Raw genomic sequence first — 21233 nt, forward strand, 5'->3', positions numbered from 1 at the left:
GGAGGCTGAGGCAGAAGAATGGCGTAAACCCGGGAGTCGGAGCTTGCAGTGAGCTGAGATCCGGCCACTGCACTCCAGCGTGGACGAGAGAGCCAGACTCCGTCTCAAAAAAAAAAAAAAAGTCTTTTATCTTGGCCAGGCGCGGTGGCTCACGCCTGTAATCCCAGCACTTTGGGAGGCTGAGTCCGGCGGATCACGAGGTCAGGAGATCGAGACCATCCTGGCAAACACGGTGAAACCCTGTCTCTACTAAAACTACAAAAAAATTAGCCAGGTGTGGTGGCGGGTGCCTGTAGTCCCAGCTTCTAGGGAGGCTGAGGCAGGAGTACGGCGTGAACCCGGGAGGCGGAGGAGCTTGCAGTGAGTGGAGATTGTGCCACTGCACTCCAGCCTGGGTGACAGAGCAAGACTCCGTCTCAAAAAATAAAATAAAATAAAATAAAATAAAATAAAAAGTATTTTATCTTATAAATCCAAATACTCTACTTCCACAGAAGTCTTGAAATTTTTCACCCAGATCTAAGCCTTCACCGAAGACTCCAGTAAAGCTCACTGCCCACATTGTAAGAAACAAACTTGAGAGACACGTTTAGTCTTGACATTCATGTCACTTAAATGATAAATACATGTAGGAAAATGCAAAAGCATATATAGGCTGGGCGTGGTGGCTCGCGCCTATAATCTCAGCACTTTGGAAAGTCAAAGCGGGCAGATCACTTGAGGTCAAGAGTTTGAGACAAGCCTGGCCAACATGGTGAAACACTGTTGCAACTAAAAATACAAAAATTAGCCAGCCGTGGTGGCACACACCTGTAGTCCCAGCTACTGAGGAGGCTGAGGTGAGAGAATGGCTTGAACCTGGGAAGCGGAGGTTGCAGTGAGCCAGGATCACACCACTGCACTCCATCCAGCCTGGGCGACCAAGGGAGACTCTGTCTCAAAAAAAAAAAAAAAAGTATTATGAAAGTATTATGATCAAACATTTGTTTAAAATCGACATCTAGGGGGCCGGGCGCGGTGGCTCAAGCCTGTAATCCCAGCACTTTGGGGAGGCCGAGACAGGCAGATCATGAGGTCAGGAGATCGACACCATCCTGGCTAACATGGTGAAACCCCGTCTCTACTAAAAAATACAAAAAACTAGCCGGGCGTGGTGGTGGGCGCCTGTAGTCCCAGCTACTCAGGAGGCTGAGGCAGGAGAATGGTGTAAACCCGGGAGGCGGAGCTTGCAGTGAGCTGAGATCTGGCCACTGCACTTCAGCCTGGGCGACAGAGCGAGACTCCGTCTCAAAAAAAAAAAAAAAATCTACATCTAGGAAGATGTATACACAAATAGTTGGAGAGGTAATGGGGGGCATGCAGAAATTTAAATATCCGACGTACCAGGCTGGTGGGATAACTTGTTCTTTTTTTCCTTTTATGTATTGAAAGTTGATGTATGCCTGAGGTCTCAGGATGACAGCAGAGAAGACTGAGATTTATGTTCAGAGTACTTTTTGCAGCTGCCAGTACTAGGGCTCAGAAACGGAAGTGTAAGGGAAGGGCCAAGAAGGGATCCAGGAGTTGAGTGGCCAACTGTCTTTGGTATACCCACAGCTAAGGAGTTTTCCAGAACATGGTACTTTTGGTGCTAAATCCAGGAAAGTCCTGGGCAAACTTGGAAGAGTTGGTTGCCCTGTCTGGAAGGTTGTTGTCTGTGCTTCCTTGGAGCTTGAAGCAACCAAACAAACCTTTTGTTTTTGCTGTTGAGGTTCAGAACCTGGTGGTAGGGAAGTGAGGAAGGATAATTTAGAAGAGAATAAGGTGACCATGACACTTTCTGAACACCTCAGCATCCAGCTTCCTTCAGCCTACAAAGTTACCACAGCAGCATTATACAATCTGACTTTGAGTCTCACAGAGATGTAATGAAAAGTAATCCTGGCAGACACACATATTTTAAAGACTAGGCTCAAACAGGTTACAGAGGGAAAAAAAGAAGAAAAGATTACCTGTCAAGTAAGAGAAGAGCATTTCACCTCAAAGAGTGGGTGGAAAACCAATGCACTGAGCAATTTCATAAATTGGGCACTTCAGCTTTTAAAGAAGTGCAATACTTCTTATAATTTCTAAATTGAGTTACCTGTCCATCCATGAAAAAAGTTTGACTCATGTGCCTTTTTCTTAGAACTGGTTAAAATGAAAGACAGTTGTCCCAGTCCATCCCAGTTACCCACCAGTGAGAGGTGTGCAAAAAGACCAGAACACAGGTGAGAGCCCCAAAGAAGCATGCAGTTTTATATCACATGGAGCCAAATCACCCTCTAAGGGCTTAACGTGCAAGGCACTGTGCTAGGCACAAGTAGACACAGTTTTTACTCTTTATTTATTTTTAATTTTTATTTATTTATTTATTTTTGAGACAAGAGTTTCACTCTTGTTGCCCAGGCTGGAGTGCAATGGTGCGATCTCGGCTCACTGCAACCTCTACCTCCTGAGTTCAAGCGATTCTCCTGCGTCAGCCTCCCGAGAAGCTGGAATTACAGACACCCACCACCACACCTGACTAATTTTTTTGTATTTTTAGTAGAGATGAGGTTTCACCATGTTTGCCAGGCTGGTCTTAAACTCCTGACCTCAGGTGATTCACCCACCTTGGCCTCCCAAAGTGCTAGGATTACAGGCGTGAGCCACCGTGCCCAACCTATTTTTAGTTTTTGAGATGGAGTCTTACTGTGTCACCCAGGCTGGAGAGCAATGGCACGATCTTGGCTCACTGCAACCTCCACCTCCTGGGTTCAAGCGATTCTCCTGCCTCAGTCTCCTGAGTAGCCGGGATTATAGGCACGCACCACCATGTCCAGCTATTTTTTAAATTTCTAGTAGAGATGGGGTTTCACCATGTTGGCCAGGCTGGTCTCAAACTCCTGAACTTGTGATCTGCCCACCTCAGCCTCCCAAAGTGCTGAGCCACCACACTCGGCCTCAGTTTTTACTTTTTTTTTTTTTTTTTTTGAGACAGAGTCTCACTCTGTCACCCAGGCTAGAGTGCAATGGTTCAATCTCAGCTCACTGCAACCTCCGCCTCCAAGGCTCAAGCAATTCTCCTGTCTCAGCCTCCTGAGTAGCTGGGATTATGGGTACACACCACCATGCCCAGCTGATTTTTGTATTTTCAGTAGAGATGGGGTTTCATCATGTTGGCTAGGCTGGTCTCGAACTGCTGACCTCAGGTGATCCGCCCGCCTTGGCCTCCCAAAGTGCTGGGACTACAGGAGTGAGTCACTGTACCCGGCCCAGTTTTTACTTTTAAGAAACATATAGGCTCAAAATGAGGAACAGATAAGCAGTCTTTCCCCTAAGAGACTCAGTCTCAAAACAAGATCTACAAAGGTTTTTATAATTTACTCAGCACCTTAACAACAGCGTCAGCAAAATTCTATGGGAACCCAGGTGAGGTGGCCAGTCTCTCCAACATACAACCTGACCCTAACCCTTTCCCTCTCCTCCATGGCCCACTCCATCTTTTCTTGCTTCTCTCCTGAATTTTCAACTTATCTCTAACTACTGAAACCTATCTTCAACATGTAAACACATTTAAGTCTCTTCTGCCAATTCACCCAACAAAAAACCACGCTGGTTTAATGCTGCATCTTTCTTAGGGTTACCAGATTTTTTTTTTTTTCAACTTTTATTTTAGATTCAGGAGACACATGTGCAGGTTTGTTACCTGGGTATACTGCATGATGCTTGAGGTTTGGGGTACAAATAATCATGTCACCCAGGTACTGAGCATAGTACTAACAGTTTGTTTTTCTGCTGCCCTTGCTGCCCCCCCTCCCCTCCCCATCTCCCCTCTACTTTTTTAGGGTTGTCAGATTTTTTTTTTTTAGACCGAGTCTCGCTCTGTTGCCCAGGCTTGAGTGCAGTGGCACAATTTCAGCTCACTGCAACCTCTGCCTCCTGGGTTTAAGTGATTCTCCTGCCTCAGCCTCCTGAGTAGCTGGGATTACAGGCACGTGCCGTCATGCTCGACTAATTTTTGTATTTTTAGTAGAGACGGGGTTTGAACATGTTGGACAGGCTAGTCTTGAACTCCTGACCTCAGGTGATCCGCCCGCCTCAGCCTCCCAATGTGCTGGGATTATAGACGTAAGCCACCACACCCGGCCAGTTGCCAGATTTAACAAATAAAAATAAAGAATGTTCACTTAATCCAAAAGGTGGTGTGTGCTGAAAAAATTTTTAAAATAAAGAGTATTTGCTGCATATTATATTTATTGGACACTCAGCAAACTAGGAATAAAAAATAACTTCCTCACCCGGTGTGGTGGCTCACACCTGTAATCCCAACACTTTGGCAGGCTGAGGCGGGTGGATCACCTGAGATCGGGAGTTTCTGATACCAGCCTGACCAATATGGAGAAACCCCGTCTCTACTAAAAATACAAAATTAGCCATGGGTGGCACATGCCTGTAATCCTAGCTACTTGGGAGGTTGAGGCAGGAGAATCGCTTGAACCTGGGAGGCAGAGGTTGTGGTGAGCCGAGATTACGCCATTGCACCCCAGCCTGGGCAACAAGAGCGAAACTCCATCTCAAAAAAATAAATAAATAAAAATAAAAAATAACTTCCTCAACATGATAAAAGGTTTATAAAAAACCCATAGTTAACATCATACTCAGCCGGGAGTGGTGGTTCATGCCTGTAATCCCAACACTTTGAGAGACTGAAGCAGGAGTAATGCTTGAGCCCAAGAGTTCAAGACCAGCCTTGGCAACATAGAAAGACTCTGCTCTACAAAATGTAAAAAATTAGCTAGATGTGGTAGTGTACCCACAGGTGGTTCCAGCTACTTGGAAGGCTGAGGCAGGAGGATCACTTGAGCCTGGGCAACAGAGTGAGACCCTTTTTCTTTTCTTTTTTTTTGCCTCAGCTACTTGGACGGCTGAGGCAAAAGGATCACCTGAGTCCAGGAAGTCAAGGCTGTGGTGAGCTATGACAGTGCCACTGCACTCTCAGTATGGGCAACAGAGTGAGACAGTCTTAAAAAGAAAAAAAGAGAAAAAAAAAAAGGTCAGGATTGGTGGCTTACACCCATAATCCCAGCACTCAGGGAGGCCAAGGTGGACAGATCACTTGAGGCCAGGAATTCAAGACCAGCCTGGCCAACATGGTGAAACCCCATCTCTACTAAAAATTCAAAAAAAATTGGCCGGGCATGGTGGCTTACGCCTGTAATCCCAGCACTTTGGGACTCCAAGGTGGGCAGATCACCTGAGGTCAGCAGTTCGAGACCAGCCTGACCAACTTGGTGAAACACTGTCTCTACTAAAAATACAAAAAAAATTACCTGGGCCTGGTGGTGGGTGCCTATAATCCTAGATACTACGAAGGCTGAGGCAGGAGAATCTCTTGAATTTGAGAGGTAGAGCTTGCAGTGAGCTGAAAGCGTGCCACTATACTCCAGCCTGGGTGACAGAGTCAGACTCTGTTTCAAAAAAAAAAAAAAGGTGCCGGGCGTGATGGTGCACTCCTGTAATCCCAGCTACTTGGGTGGCTGAGGCATCAGAATCGCTTGTACCCTGGTGGCAGAAGCTGCAGTGAGCAGAGATCACGTTACTGCATTCCAGCCTGGGCAACAGGGAGAAACTCTGTCTCAAAAAAAAAAAAGAAAAAAGAAAGAAAGAAAAGTATATGTATATATCCAATAGTGGGTGAAAGACTGGAAACATTCCCCTAAGATCCAGAACAAGACAAAGATGCCTACTTTCATTGTTTGTATTCAACATCTTATTAGAAGTTCCAACCAGAGCAATAAAGCAAGAAAAAAGAAAAAAAAGGAATCCAAAATGGAAAAGAAGATATAAAACTGTATTCACAGATGAAACAAGCCTATACAAGAAATTCTGAAGAATTCACACAACAACAAAAAAATTATTAGGGCTAACAAATGAATATTAAGCACAATAGCAGGTTAAATCATCCGTCTTTTTTTTTTTTTTTTTTGGAGACAGAGTCTCTGGCTCTGTTATCCAGGCTAGAGTGCAGTGGCATGATCTCAACTCAATGCAACTTCTGCCTCCTGGGCTCAAGTGATTCTCATGCTTGCTAAGGTGTGTGCCACCACGTCCAGCTAATTTTTGTATTTTTAGTAGAGACAGGTTTCACCATGTTGGCCAGGCTGGTCTCAAACTCCTGGCCTCAAGTGGTCTGCCCGCCTCAGCCTTCCAGAGTGCTGGGACTACAGGTGTGAGCCACCACACCCGGTGTATCATCTGTATTTCTAAACACTCACAATTAATAATTCATAAAAGAAGTTTTAAAAACAATTGCATCTACAATAGCACAAAAAAGAATAATTAGGAATAACTTTAACATCCGGGTACAGTGGTTCACACTTGTAATCCCAGCACTTTGGGAGGCCGAGGTGTGTGGATCACGAGGTCAGGAGTTCAAGACCAGCCTGGCCAAGATGATGAAACCCTGCCTCTATTAAAAATACAAAAAATTAGCTGGGCGTGGTGGCAGGGGCCTATAATCCCAGCTACTCGGGAAGCTAGGCAGAGAACTGCCTGAACCTGGGAGGCGGAGTTTGCAGTGAGTTGAGATCGTGCTACTGCACTCCAGCCTGGGTGACAGAGCAAGACTCCGTCTCAAAACAACAACAACAAAGAAAAATTAGCCGGTTATGATGCCGTGCACCTGTAGTAGTACCAGCTACTTGGGAGGCTGAGGTTGGAGGATTGCTTGAGCCCAGGATTTGAGGCTGCAGTGAGCTACGATCACATCATTGCACTCCAGCCTGGCTGCTGGAGCAAGACCCTATATCAAACAAAACAAAACAAAACAAAACAAAACAAAAGAAAAAACTAAGAAAATGTAAGATTTATACACTGAAAACTATAAAACATTCCTGAAAGAATTAAAAATCTAAATAAATTAAAAGATATACCATGATTATGGATTAGAAGGCTTAATACTGTTAAGATGGCAACATTCCCCAAAGCAAACTAGAGATTCAGTACTGTCCCTATCAAAAGCCCGATGGCTTTTCTTGCAGAAATGGGCAAACTGATCCTAAAATTCCTATGGAAGTGCAAGGACCATGAGTAGCTAAAACAATATTGAAAAATAACCAAGTTGGAGGACTCATACCTCCCAATTGTGTGGACTTGGCATAAGAATAGATGAATGGAATAGAAATAAAAATCCATAAATAACCCCCCACATGTATGGTCAATTGATTTGACACAGATGCCAAAACCATTCAACGGGGAAAGAATATTCTCTTCAACAAATGATACTGGGACAACTAGATGCCCACATGCAAAAGAATGAAGTTGGACTGTTCCCTCATGCTACATATAAAAATTAACTCAATGTGGATCAAAGACCTAAATATAAAGAGCTCAAACTATCAGAAAAGACATAGGGGAAATCTCCCTGACCTTGGATTTGGTGATGGTTTCTTAAATATGATACCAAAAGCACAAGCAACAAAAGAAAAAATAATAAATTGGGCTTCAACAACATTAAAAACAGAAAGTGAACACAACTCACAGAATGGGAAAAACTATTTGCAAATCACATATATTGTATCTGTGACCTATATTATGTTTTATATATACACAATCTCCTTAAGTTTGTGCTCTAACACAACCAAACCTGAATCCCACTGGACTTCCTAATATAACAAGCAGCATGTTTCCTTCTCATCTGAGCTAACTGCCATGAAAACCATTCTGCCTAAGCATCAGACTTGGGAACCACTAGCCCAACAGGTGCTTATGTAATTCTATTCTTCTAGGTCCAGTTTTAAGAAGAAAAATATGAGGAGGGTAGGGGGAGTTTATGCAAGACAAGTAGAAATGTGGAAGAGGGAGCCAGGAAAAAATTTTAAGTTCACTAATTCTGAAATGGCTCTTTAAAGCAAAAAGAATCAGCAACTAAGGACAATCAATCACATCTAAACAAGAATAAGAATTTTAGTTTTAGAGCATGTGAAAAGATGTATTGGAGGAAAAATCCTGAAATGTAAGTGAAGCTATGAGAGCTTTTTTGTTTTTGACAGGGTCTCACTCTGTCAGCCAGGTGGGAGTGCAGTGGCACAATCACGGCTCACTGCAGTCTCGACCTCCTAAGCTACGGTGATCCTCCCACCTCTGCCTCCCAGGTAGCTGGGACTACAGGTGTACATCACCATGCCCAGCTACTTTTATGTATTTTTAGTAGAGATGGGGTTTTGCCATGTTGCTGGTCTGGAACTCCTGGGTTCAAGAGATCAGCCTGCCTCAGCTACCCAAAGTGCTGGGACTACAGACCTGAGTCACCACACTTGGCCCCCCCTCTTTTTTTTTTTTTTTGAGTTAGGGTCTTGCTCTGTCGTGCAGGCTGAAGGTCAGTGGTGCCATCTCAGCTCACTGCAGCCACAACCTCCCAGGCTCAAGAGATCCTCCCACCCCAGCCTCGTGAGTAGCTAGGACTGTGGGAGCACACCACCATGCCTGGCTAATTTGGTATATTTTTTGCAGAGGCAAAGTCTCACTATATTGGCCAGGCTGGTGTCAAAGTCCTGGACTCAAGCAATCTTCCCACCTTGGCCTCCCAAAGTGCTGAGATAACAGGCGTGAGCCACCACGTCCAGCATGAGATTCTTATTTTAAAACAAGGTATAGACCAGCTGTGGCAGCTCATGCTTGTAATCCCAACACTTTGGGAGGCCGAGGTGGGTGGATCACCTGAGGTCAGGAGTGTGAGACCAGCCTGGACAACATGGTGAAATCTCAACTAAAACTGCAAAAATTAGGTGGGCGTGGTGGTAGGCGCCTGTAACCCCAGCTACTCAGGTGGCTGAGGCAGGAGAACTGCCTGAACCTGGGAGGCGGAGCTTGCAGTGAGCCAAGATGACGCCATTGCTCTTCAACCTGGGCAAAAGAGGGAGACTCCGTCTCAAAAAAAAAAAAAAAAAAAAAAAAAAAGACCGGATGTGGTGACTCACACCTGTAATCCCAGCACTTTGGGAGGCCAAGCAGGTGGATCACCTGAGGTCAGGAGTTCGAGACCAGCCTGGCCAACCTGGAGAAAATCCGTTTCTACTAAAAATACAAAAATTATCCAGGAGTGGTGGTACATGCCTGTAGTCTCAGCTACTCATGAGGCTGAGGCAGGAGAATTGCTTGAACCCAGGAGGCGGAGGTTGCAGTGAGCTGAGATTATGCCACTGCATTCCAGCCTAGGCAACAGAGCAAGACTCCGTCTCAAAAAACAAACAAAAAAACTGGCTTAAAAAGAAAAACAATAAAAATATCTGTGAGTGGGTGGGGGGGTCTCCAGAAAAGAATAAAATTTTTAAAAATTGGCTTTACACAATGTCTGACTATACTTTTATTCTAAAAACTCTGTGACATAAGGCTGGTAAACAGAAAGAAAAATCCAACAAGGACTTACTTGACCGTAGGACATATTAAGATGTTTATTATTTACTAAGAGTAATATGTATACATTTGCAGCAATTTGTACAATCCAACTACATTACAATTCACAGTAACATACACTAGCTCTAATCTGCCTTGGACACAACTAAGTCTCCTCAATAGACTATTTTATTGCCAAACTTACATTCTGGCTTTTATAATCATTTTGCAACACCTGGTAAAGTATACACCTACAGCTTTGTCATAGAAATGCCCCTAAATGCCCTTCAGAGAGCAGAGGTGAATACTTTCTCATGAAGAAATGCCAACTTTTCTAAGCGAGTTCGTTTCAGTAGTGGGAACCATTCCCAGTAGGATAACTCTACCACACGGTAGCCAAGCCGAGCCAGCTGCCGCCTCTTCATACTGTGCAGTCCAAGGAGATCCCTGGAGCCATAGCAATATTGGTTCCTGTTTGTGAACTGAATAGCCAGCTTCATTCCTGGGGTCTGCATGCAGGCTGAGGGGCACAGGCCAGCCATCTCCATGGCCCCTGATTTATCTGCTACATTGCAAAGGAAGCCCCCCAAAGGTACAGCTGCCTTATTCTCTAACTCCATGGGCTGCTGCCCAGGCTCTGACTCAGTTTTGCCCTGGAAATGTCCTCTTGCTTTCCCTTTTAGTAACTGATTCATCAAATCATCTGTAAGGCTGACTCCCACATGCTTAAGCCTTAATGTGGCTACATTTTCAGCTGGTGTGGCTTCTCTATTAAATGGTAATGGCTTCAGGTTAACATCAAGCTGGACCTCTAAGTCAGAAGATCGGGTATGAGGCAAAATCATATGGTGCTTGACGTACTGGGGCCCCCCCAACATGGTCTCAAGTAAACAGAGAGTTTCTAAGAATTCAGGCTTTGAGTTCATATCCTTCTCTGCTAAATTCCACAGAAATTCAGACCCCTCTTGCTGAAGGTGAGTACTAAGACGATTGCCTCTGTAATCTGGACACTCAATGCCAACTGTACCGTCGAGGGTATACAGTTCCTTAATGAGGTTAAACTTGGTTCTCTCCTGAGCTAACCTGACAAACCCTGGACTGAGAGCAAAATCAATTAACTCTACTGGGAAGTACTCTGAAAATGCCAGGCCCAGCAGGCAGGTGGGCAGGTGTTCTGGGTACTGGTTGAATTCAGGCATCTTTCTGTGAATCTCATTTATCAGGCTGGAGTAAAATTCTTCTGCATTGGGTGGCTTATAATTCAGAGTTCCAAATGACCACAGAATCTTGGCAACATCTTTAGTTCGACAGTGTGCCACTCTAGGAGGCAAAGACGCAGCCACTGCATTCATTACTCCTTCATCCAGGAAGCGTAAGGCCGAGCAGCAGAGAGTCAGGTGTGTGACGCCTTGAACTCCCAGTGAAGGAATTCGCTGAGGAGCAATCTCTCCAAGCTGCTTCATGAAATTGATGTGATCCACATGAGTGAAACGGAACATTTTAACAATATTCACTAAGGTGTGACTACTCAGATGCTGCATGTTAGCACAAGCCAAGTCTCCAATTTTCCGCATGACAAATTCAGAGAGACTAGTCTTTGATTTAAAGAACCCCAAACAGATGGTACCAACCTCCTCTAAATTGATCAAATCTATATATTTAAGGATCAATGATTCCAATTTTTGCATTAGGTCCTGGGATACCTGACGATTTTCACCTATAACATAAATTAAGTGAACAAGCTGAGACAAGGATAGATCTTTCCAGTGCAAATTAAGATAACTAGAAAAAATGTTTAAAAACCGAGGTACTTTGCGGCCTAAGTACCTCCAGAGATCAGCCACCAAAAGGAGCTGATCCATACTCATCTCCCATACTTGATGGCAACATTTGGTCTCATACACATCTAGCATTGAATGGGAGTGAGGGATTCCTAAAATGACAAAAGCTTTCAAAACATTGATCAGATCTTGGGTATCAAAGAGCTGTATCTTCTTCACACTCAGCTGGCAGAGCAGAGCAAAGCTGGTACTGCGCAGCAAGACAGGATGCTGCTCTGCAGGCAAAGAGCTCAGCTTACACAAATAATCAACAATGACTTGGGCCTGCAGTTTATTCTGATAAACTGTGACTTTGTGCAAAATTAGTTTACTTTCTGAAACAGACAGGAGCTGAGAAGTCTCAGATGCGTTATAGCTGTGAACACGGTATTCTGGTCTTAGCTGTAGGAAAACTCGGATGTTTGCAAAGGAATCAAAAACTTCTACATCCTCTTCATCAACTCTTGTGTCCCTGGGTGAGTCCAGCTGCAAAGTGCTGGCCTTAGAGGAAGAAGTCTTGCTGAATTCCAAACCTGGGCAGGCACTGCTGGTTGTGAGGATCCTCCGAGAAGAGAAGGTGCTACAAATGTTCTTAACTTTTTTGGCAGAATGGCAGAGGCTAATGTGTTCTGGAGGGTCCTGTCCCCCATGCTGTTTGCTGCTCACATTCCAGTATGATACACTTCGGGCTGCACCACAGGCAGAAGGACTGCAAAGTGCTCGGTATCTTAAAAGTTTTAACGACTTGAGAGTAGCTGCCATTCTGGTGTCAGTATTGATCTTTTTGGCAGTCAGAATACAGTCCTCACAGGTTTGACCAGGCAATTTCTTGTTTATATGGTGCTTGATTAGAGCTGGACAGGGAGGTGTTCCACAAAAACTGCCTGGAAATCTTCCGCATATCACAAGAGCCAGGGATCACAAATGACTGGGTCAGAATTGGTGCCAGATACTGAAAAAAGGGTAGATGAAGAATGAGTGGCTTCTACCTATAAAAGCATCCAAATTTACACATTATAAAAAACAGGTTGAAACGACACTACTGTCCACTCAAGGAAGTTCAATGCCAGTAAATGCCCAAACCACATGACAGCATATATCAAGGATAAATTGTGTGCTCTGTGTAAGGGCCTAGGAAAACCCCCAACCCAGGGTACCCCTGGGCAGTTCCTGGACTGCTGCTCACCAGACTTCCTTCACTGTACAAGGCAAGCAGTGACAGCTAAAGAAGAGACGGTGCTCTGCTAACATTTGACAGGAAGAAGGAAGGCAGATTTCTAGAAAGAAGGCTGGGAACAAAAATGAGCAATTCATTCTATCTCTTTGATATCAAGGCATATAGGTCCTACCTGAAGAATATTTATAAAAACTGCTATGCTAACAGCACTAAGTAAAAAGTGGGATCTGGTATAAGAGATAATTAGTTGGCCGGGTGCGGTGGCTCACGCCTGTAATGCCAGCAAGTTGGGAGGCCAAGACAGGCAGATCACTTGAAGTCAGGAGTTCAAGATCAGCCTGGCCAACAAGGTGAAATTCCATCTCTACTAAAGATACAAAAAATTACCCAGGTGTGGTGGCACACACCTGTAATCCCAGTTACTCAGGAGGCTGAGGCAGGACGCTTGAACCCGGGAGGCAGAGGTTGCGTTGAGCCAAGACCGTGCCACTGCACTCCAGCCTAGGCGAAAAAGTGAGACTCCATCTCAAAAAAAAAAAAAAGATTTAATTAGTTATACCCACGATCATCCTCCCTGTTCTTATAGTACAAAACTGTTTATTCCAAAATTCTGTCATTCTAATGCTGTTCTTGTACTTTTTAGAAGATGCCTATTCTCCTCTCCAGGAAGCTTATAACAGAATTTGAGTCACTATTACATAGTTACAGAGTAATTCTGTTACTAGAAAGTATACTCAAAAACTCACTTATTTTGGAGGAAGAAAGCAGAAGGTTGAGAGTCTGCTCACTTTCACTTCATGGGTGGGAAGCAAAGAGTACCCCAAAGCTGGGCTCAGGGTTCAGGGAACACCAACTGACACAACTGCCCCGCTGACATCTTCTGGAGGAGGCAGCTTAGCAATGCTTCCAGTGAGTCTTTATTCTGCCTGTGAGCAGTATAATGCCCATTTTTCTCCCATGGCAGAAACTATGAGAGACTATGAAATTGATTCTGCTGTGCTCTCGCTTTCCTTAATGCTTATTCTTTTTCTTTCCATTTAAATGCCAAAGCCTGACAAGCAAGACCCAAGGAGACCTGAGTTGTCAACTGATGTACCAGACAGAGCTGTTGCTGCAGAAAACTCCATAAAAGTTCCAAGGGTGCCAGAATGATTTTCTGAAATGCCTGCCCAACTCTGCTGTCAGTCACTTTCTTCCAGAGCCCACAGCACATCATCATTTGGTTCATCATCAAAGAACAGCAGGGCAGGCCAGTGGCTCTGTTCCAGTAGCCCAGCTACACAGGTTTCTCTAGATGGCAGGAACATATGTATGAATTTCTGTGTGAATCACAGTAGAATTCTCTCATGCTAAATTTTTATACACTTGGTTCTTTACCGTGGCTTGTGGACCATTCTTTTTTTCTTTTTTGAGACAATCTCACTCTGTCACCCAGGTTGGAGTATAGTGGCATAACTGCAGCTTTGACCTCCCAGACTCAAGCAATCCTCCCACTTCAGCCTCAGCCTCCTGAGTAGCAAAAACCACAGATGCACACTACCAAACCCAGTTTGTGTGTGTGTGTGTGTGTGTGTGTGTGTGTATGCGTGTGGAAATGGAGTCTCACAATAATGCCAAGGCTGGTTTCAAACTCCTGGGCTCAAGTGATCCTCCTACCTTGGCCTCCTGAAGTGCTAGCATTACAGGTGTCAGCCACTATGCCTGACCACCTGTGGACCATTCTGCCCACCAAATTTCAATGTATGGTTCAGATCAAGGGTCAGCAGACTATGTCCTGAGAACCAAATCTAGCTCTTCACATGCTTTTGTAAACAAGATTTTTTCAGAACATAGCTAGGCCATTCATTATACATTGTCTACTTTCCTGCTACAAGAGCAGAACTGTGTAACTGTGGCAGATTGTATGGCCTGCAAAGCATATTTCGTGTCTGGTCCATTACATAAAAAGTTTGCTGATCTCTACTATACACTACTATTTCTATAAATGCAGATGGCCAGCTTTTAAAAAATTAGAAAAACTTGGCCACGCCTATAATCCCAATACTTTGGGAAGCTGAGGCAGAAGGATTGCTTGAGGCCAGTAGTTTGAGACCAGCCTGAACAACACAGCAAGGCTGTCTACAAAAAAAATTAAAAATAAATAAATAAATAAATAAATGTAATTAAAATTAGAAAAAATACAGAAAAATAGTACTAAGATAATGTTTTTCTTTAATATTTAGACGATAATTGAAGATTATAGTCCTCAAAATCTTAAAATAGTCATTAGGAAACTCAATTAATACTACAGCACAGGAAAGGTGGGAACGAAAGAGACAGCAGGATGGTCAGGCGTGGTGGCTCATGTCTGTAATTCCAGCACTTTGAGAGGCCAAGGCAGGCAGATCACTTGAGGTCAGGAGTTCGAGACCAGCTTGGCCATCATGGTGAAACTCCATCTCTACTACAAATACAAAAATTAGCCAGGTAAGGTGGCGCGAGCGTGTAATCCCAGCCACTCGGGGGGCTGGGGCACAAGAGTCGCTTGAACCCGGGAAGTGGAGGTTGCAGTGAGCCAAGATGGTGCCACTGCACTCCAGCCTAGGTGACAGAGATTCTGTCTCAAAAAAACAAAGAACCAAAAAGACAGAGAAAGCAGGTAACAGAACTCTCCAGTTGACAGAATAGGGCTTTTAAGAAGACCTACTTTTGGCTGGGCACGGTGGCTCACATCTGTAATCCCAGCACTTTGGGAGGCCGAGGCGGGTGGATCTACGAGGTCAGGCATTCAAGACCAGCCAGGCCAACATAGTGAAATTCTGTCTCTACTAAAAATACAAAAAACTAGCCGGGCGTGGTGGCGGGTGCCTGCAATCCCCGCTACTCAGGAGGCTGAGGCAGGAGAATCACTTGAATCTGGGAGGCCGAGGTTGCAGTGAGCTGAGATCACACCACTGCATTGCAGCCTGGGTGAAAGAGAGAGACTGTCTTAAAAATAAAAAAAAAAAAAGAAGTAGATCCAAAAAAAATAGCTTTAAAGGCCCCATTTTTTAAAAAAATAGCTGTGCTATAGTAAAGCAAAAAACAGAAAATGTCTGTCTAGGAGGCTGGTTTACAAGATAAATGTGTGGCAGACATCAACACATGAAAATGTACACACTAATATTCAGTGGAACAAATAGCACATAAACAAGAATTAACAAATATCTCTATAAATGATGTTAATTTTAAAACATTAAATAATTAAAATTACTTCAATTAATTCTATCTAAGAGTACTTAATGAAATTACTATACGTGGTCTGGAAATAAAAGAACCATCTCCTAGAACATCAACGTTTGGTGCAGCTCCAGTGTTCTGAATTCATGTGACTCTTTTAATCCCCATATTATTGATGAGAAAGAGACCACAAGATTAAGAAACCTGCCAAAAGTTATACAGCCAAGGGATTGAGTGGAGCCTAATATTAAAGACTGTCTGACTCCCAAGCCCACATTACTGGTGGACTAGAGAGACAAGAATGGGTGTCAGGAAACACAGGTTCGGGGGGCAGTATGGGGTGGGATGGCTGAACAATCAATGGTCTTCTAGGATTTCCAGGTGCCAGGGAGCTAGAGGGTTAGAACTAGGTAAGCCTGAAAGTCCCTTCCACCTCTAACAGTCTAGGATTCTATCACTATGGTTTATACTGCAGGTTGAATATCCCTTGTCCAAAATGCTCGAGACCAGAAGTGTTTCAGATTTTAAATTTTTTCAGTTTTTGGACTATGTGCTTTATATTTACCAGTGAGCATTCCAAATTCAAAAATCCAAAATCTGAAAAAGTCCAATGATTTTTTTTTCCTTTGAGTATCATGTTGGTGCTCAGAAAGTTTCAGATTTTGGAGCATTTTGGATTTTGGAGTTTCAGGTTTGGAATGCTCAACCTGTACTTTAAAAAAGAACAAAGAGAAGACCTCAAAGGCTGAAATCCACATGAAGGAAAGAGTTTGCGGGATGCTCCAGGATCAAAGTAAAGAGAGTTACCACAATTGAAGACCTGAAAGTTGGCAGTAGAGATATGGGATCCAGAAACTAGGGTTCAGTACAGAGAAGCAAAGGGAAACCCCAGGAAACAGGTGAAGGAAGATCCCAGGACAAGAGCTGTGAACAGACATAAAGAGCAACCAGCTCATGCTGGACGACACAGACAGTACCCAGGGGAGGAGAATCATATTTCTACCGGATCATCTGGGCACGAACAAGAGATAAGGAGACAAAAAGCCATGCTAATAAAAACAGTAACAAAAATTATTAATGCCAGGGAAGACAAAAAAGTTATACAAGATAGAATATGTTACCACAGGCAGGATGCAATGGCCCATTCCTGTAATCACAGTATTCTGGGAGGCCAAAGTGAGAAGATCACTTGAGGCCAGGAGTTTGAGACCAGCCTGGGCAATGTAGTGAGACCCCCACCTCTACAAAATATTTAGAAATTAGCCAAGCCTGGTGGCACACACCTGTAGTCCTAGCTACTCAGGCAGTAGAAGTGGGAAAATCGCTTGAGCCCAAAAAATAAAGGCTGCAGTGAGCTGTGATCCTGCTATGGCAGGGTGACACAGAGAGACCCTGTCTCAAAAAATAAATAAATAAATAAATAAATAAAAAGAATAAAGAAAATATTAGTATATCATACTCCCTATTCAGTTGAGAATAATACTAACATAGTTTTATTAACATAAATCTTGATATTAGCCTAACCAAAAATTATGAGTAAACTGTACTGGGAGGATAAAGTGACAAGAGGAGGAGTAGGGGGAGGTTGATGATACAAGAGACCTAGCGCCTCAAAGTCCATAATAAAAAGGTACAATCGGCCAGGTGTGGTGGCTCACAACTGTAATCCCAATATTTTGGAAGGCTGAGGCAGGAGGATCACTTGAGGCCAGGAGCTTGAAAGCAGCCTGGGGAACACAGTAAGACCCTGTCTCTACGAAAAGTAAAGAAAACAGTCAAGCATAGTGGGATGCACCTATAGTCCCAGCTACTCAAGAGGCTGACGTTGGAGGACAGCTTGAGCCCAGGAATTCAAGGTTGCAGTGAGCTATGATCATGCCACTGCACTCCAGCCTGGGCAACACAGCAAGACTCTGCCTCCAAAAAAAAAAGAAGAAGAAAGAAAGAAATCAAGAAATAGCAACACAAATGTGTTACTTAGAAATACAGTGGTGGCCGGCTGGGCGTAGTCGCTCACACCTGTAATCCCAGCACTTTGGGAGGCTGAGGTGGGCAGATCACGAGGTCAGGAGTTCGAGACCAGCCTGACCAACATGGTAAAACCCTGTCTCGACTAAAAATATAAAAATTAGCCAGACGTGCTGGCGCACACCTGTAATCCCAGCTACTCAGGAGGCTGAGGCAGGAGAATCGCTTGAACCTGGGAGGCAGAGGTTGCAGTGAACCGAGGTGGTGCCACTGTACTCCAGCCTGGGTGACAGAGCAAAACACTGTCTCAAAAAAAAGAAAAAGAAAAAGAAAAAAGAAATATAGTGATGGCCAGGAGCAGTGGCTCACACCTGTAATCCCAGCACTTTGGGTAGCTGAGGTGGGCGGACTGCTTGAGTCCAGGAGTTCTAGACTAGCCTGGGCAACATGGTGAAACCCTGTCTCTACTAAAAATACAAAAATTAGGCTGGGCACAGCGGCTCAAGTCTGTAATCCCGGCAGTTTGGGAGGCTGAGGCAGGAGGATCACTTGAGGTCAGGAGTTCCAGACCAGCCTGTCCAACATGACGAAACCCCATCTCTACTAAAAATACAAAAAATTAGCCAGGTGTGGTGGCAGGCACCTGTAATCCCAGCTACTCAGAAGACTGAGGCAGGGGAATCACTTGAACCTGCGAGGCAGAGGTTGTGGTGAGCCAAGGTCACACCACTGCACTCCAGTCTGGGCAACAGAGCGAGACTCCATCTCAAAAAAAAAAAGTGTTGGGGGGAGGAAACTATTATTTAGTGCTACAAGCTCTATTGAACTATTTGACTGTTTAAACCATGTACATGTACAATTTTGACAAAAATTAAATTTACAAAATGCAGGTATTATCAAGATATTATGGTATTGTTCAAGATAATGAATGGAGAAAGTAACTTAATGGATAAGGAAAATATTGAAAAGTTATTTTTAGTGCAAGCACTTTCTACTATCTAAGAACTTCTTTAAAGATGTTCAATAACAGAAATGATAACAAAATAAGGAATCTTAGAGGCATGAAGGGCCAACCTGCAAATGGTAAATAGTGGCTACTTATTCTTTTCACCATGCAACATTTACAGTAACTCATAGAAACCATATCTATATATACAGGTCTGAAATAGAGCTGCTTCAGAAGTTGGTCTTGAGTACTGTCCAGAAGGAAAGAAAAACAAGGAAGATACAGAAGCAGCAGAGAAGAATAGTAGGGAGAAAAGACACTGCAAAGAAGAAGCCGTCAGGATTACCAGATAGGGAAAACATACCTGAGAAGATTAGTTCCTCCTTACTCAAGGACTCTCGGAAAATCCATAAGAAAGCTAGATAAGGGAACACTATGATATGCTCAGTCAATTAACTCCTGACTCTTTTTTTTTTTTTTTGACACAGTCTTGCTCTGTTGCCCAGGCTGGAGTGCAGTGGTGTGATCTCAGCTCACTGCAACCTCTGCCTCCCAGGTTAAGTAATTCTCCTGCCTCAGCCTCCCAAGTAGCTGAGACTATAGGCTCACGCCAACATGCCTGGCTAATTTTTTTTTTTTTTGTATTTTTTGGTAGAGACAGCGTTTTGCCATGTTGGCCAGGCTGGTCTCGAACTCCTGGCCTCAAGTGATCTGCCTGCCTCGGCATCCCAAAGTACTGAGAGTACAGGCGGAAGTCACCACGCCCAGCCTGACTCTTTCAATAAAGGTCAAAGACACCTGATATGATTTCACAAAACTCCTTTCCTAGTTTAAGTGCCCCAAGTAAACTTTTCTCCCCTTTAGGGGGCCTAACGAAACAGAGTAGAGCCTCAGAGACCCCTGGACCCTGTCAGTTCCAAACAGCAACGCCCAAACCTCACTGAATGATGTGATTTCACGGGACTGAGGAATCTTACTTTTCTCCCTTCCACATACAGGTCTGAGCAAGGCCGAATACCTTCATTTTAAACTACAGTCTAGAAGTTAGAGGATAGGGACCAGGCAGAGGAAGGAATCATGTTAACTGTAGACTGAGTATATGACACCTTAAATACATACAATTTACCAGTTACCAGATCTGATCCCTCAATTCTAACACTTTTCCTTCCTAGGTTCCAATAAAATTGTCACAAATAAATGAACACTCCAACCCCATTCTTGTCTCAGCAAATAATTTGTTGAGCAACTTTGAGAATTAAAAAGGCAAAAAAACTGGCTAAGCAGGTGGCTCATGACCATAATCCCAGCACTTTGGAGGCCAAGGCGGGCAGATCACATGAGGCCAGGAGTTCAAGACCAGTCTGGGCAACATGGCAAGACCCTGTCTCTACCAAAAAAAAAAAAAAAAAAAAAAAAGGGCAAAAAAACTGAACTTTCTCTAGGTGCTGAGGGTCTCCTGCTGAGAATCTACAAAACTTCAAAGCCCCTAGTGAGGGCTTAGAGACTGGCAGTAAGGACCTTAGCTGTTAATGTAGATGTTAACTGGGCTAGACTCTTCTGTGTTTCTGTTTCCACACAGCAGCAGGACTTCTGAGAGAGTAGTCTACCAGTACTGTGAAGGTGAGGCAATAGTGCAAAGGTGTTTAGGTCAAGTGCAGTGTCACTCGCAGGTCTAAACCAAACTAAAATTATTTAGTCTAGCAATCCATCCCTTCCTCTTTGTTCTAGACTCCATGCTGATGGGAGAAAAAACAGCACATCGCAATCATTTGTGAAACGTTTCCAGCTACACAGCCCTCCCCCTTCTCTTCTAAGACTCTGCTATTCCTCTATCAGAATGGCAAGAAGCATGTGGGTAGATATAGTATGACTAAGCCCTATAGATGATTCTCTTAGAGCTACTGCTTTTAAAGGGTTTCATAAAACCCTGTCTTTAGAAAATCTCTCCACATAACAACAGGGAGTAGGCACTCATGTCCTCTCAGCCCATCTAAATGGGACTTCTAGAGGAATTACAAAATCCAGGCAGGTAAAGAGAAGTAGCTGCATGCACACAGTCGTCATAAGAGAAAATTCCCAAATAAATGGCCCAAGTACAGCTCAATAAACACTTGGTTTTATCTGCTTTTACAATTTGCAAAGTTGTATAGTACAGTATTTCAGGAGTTTCAGAATTCTTTTGTTTTTTTCAGACAGGGTCTCACTCTGTTGTTCAGTCTGGAGGGCAGTGGTGCAATCTTGGCTCACTGCATCCTCCACCACCGCCCCCTACCTCTTACCCACCCACCCCGCGGGGCGAGGATCGCTCAAGGATCTCAAGCAATCCTCTCACCTCAGCCTCCTAAGTAGGTTGGACTACAAGTGCGCCACCACACCTGACTACATTTTGGTTTTTTGTTTTTGTGGTTTTTTTTTTTTTTTTTTTGTAGAGATGGGTTTTCCCTATGTTGCCCCCAGGTTGGCCTCGAACTCCTGGACTCAAGTAATCCTTCCACTTCGGCCTCCCAAAGTGCTGGGATTACAGGCAAGAGCCGCTGCACCTGACCTTAGAATTGTTTTACATCAAAGTTGACTTATTCACATGATGAGTGACAAGGCCTTATTAGGAACTAAAAAAATAAACCAATGGATGGGGAAGAAAAGCATACTGACTAATAAACATTAGACCTGCATAACTGCGAAAGGCCTCACTTTTTTTTTTTTTTTTTTTTGAGACGGAGTCTCGCGG

The 21233-nt window shown here is 43.9% G+C and overlaps 2 protein-coding genes across 7 annotated transcripts in view; both read right to left on the reverse strand.

Annotated features, from left to right (window-relative positions):
* UBOX5 (U-box domain containing 5) overlaps positions 1–21233 on the reverse strand; it is a 58308-nt gene that overhangs the window by 35245 nt on the left and 1830 nt on the right. The gene's annotated exons all lie outside the window — the stretch shown is intronic.
* Positions 9427–21233, reverse strand: part of FASTKD5 (FAST kinase domains 5) — a 13624-nt gene continuing 1817 nt past the window's right edge. The window contains exons 2-3 of one of the 4 annotated variants that reach the window (XM_011974755.1): positions 18870–18923; positions 9431–12168 (exon numbers count right to left, since the gene is read on the reverse strand). In XM_011974755.1, coding sequence (XP_011830145.1) covers positions 9684–11978 — 2295 coding nt within the window. In that variant the 5' untranslated portion in view covers positions 11979–12168; positions 18870–18923 and the 3' untranslated portion in view covers positions 9431–9683. Of the gene's footprint in view, positions 12206–13139; positions 14047–18869; positions 18924–21233 lie in introns of those variants that run through there. The other 3 variants (XM_011974767.1, XM_011974745.1, XM_011974763.1) reach the window with 3 other exon arrangements.

The sequence above is a fragment of the Mandrillus leucophaeus genome, unplaced genomic scaffold (genome assembly GCF_000951045.1).
Source record: "Mandrillus leucophaeus isolate KB7577 unplaced genomic scaffold, Mleu.le_1.0 Scaffold101, whole genome shotgun sequence".
Lineage (NCBI taxonomy): Eukaryota > Metazoa > Chordata > Mammalia > Primates > Cercopithecidae > Mandrillus > Mandrillus leucophaeus.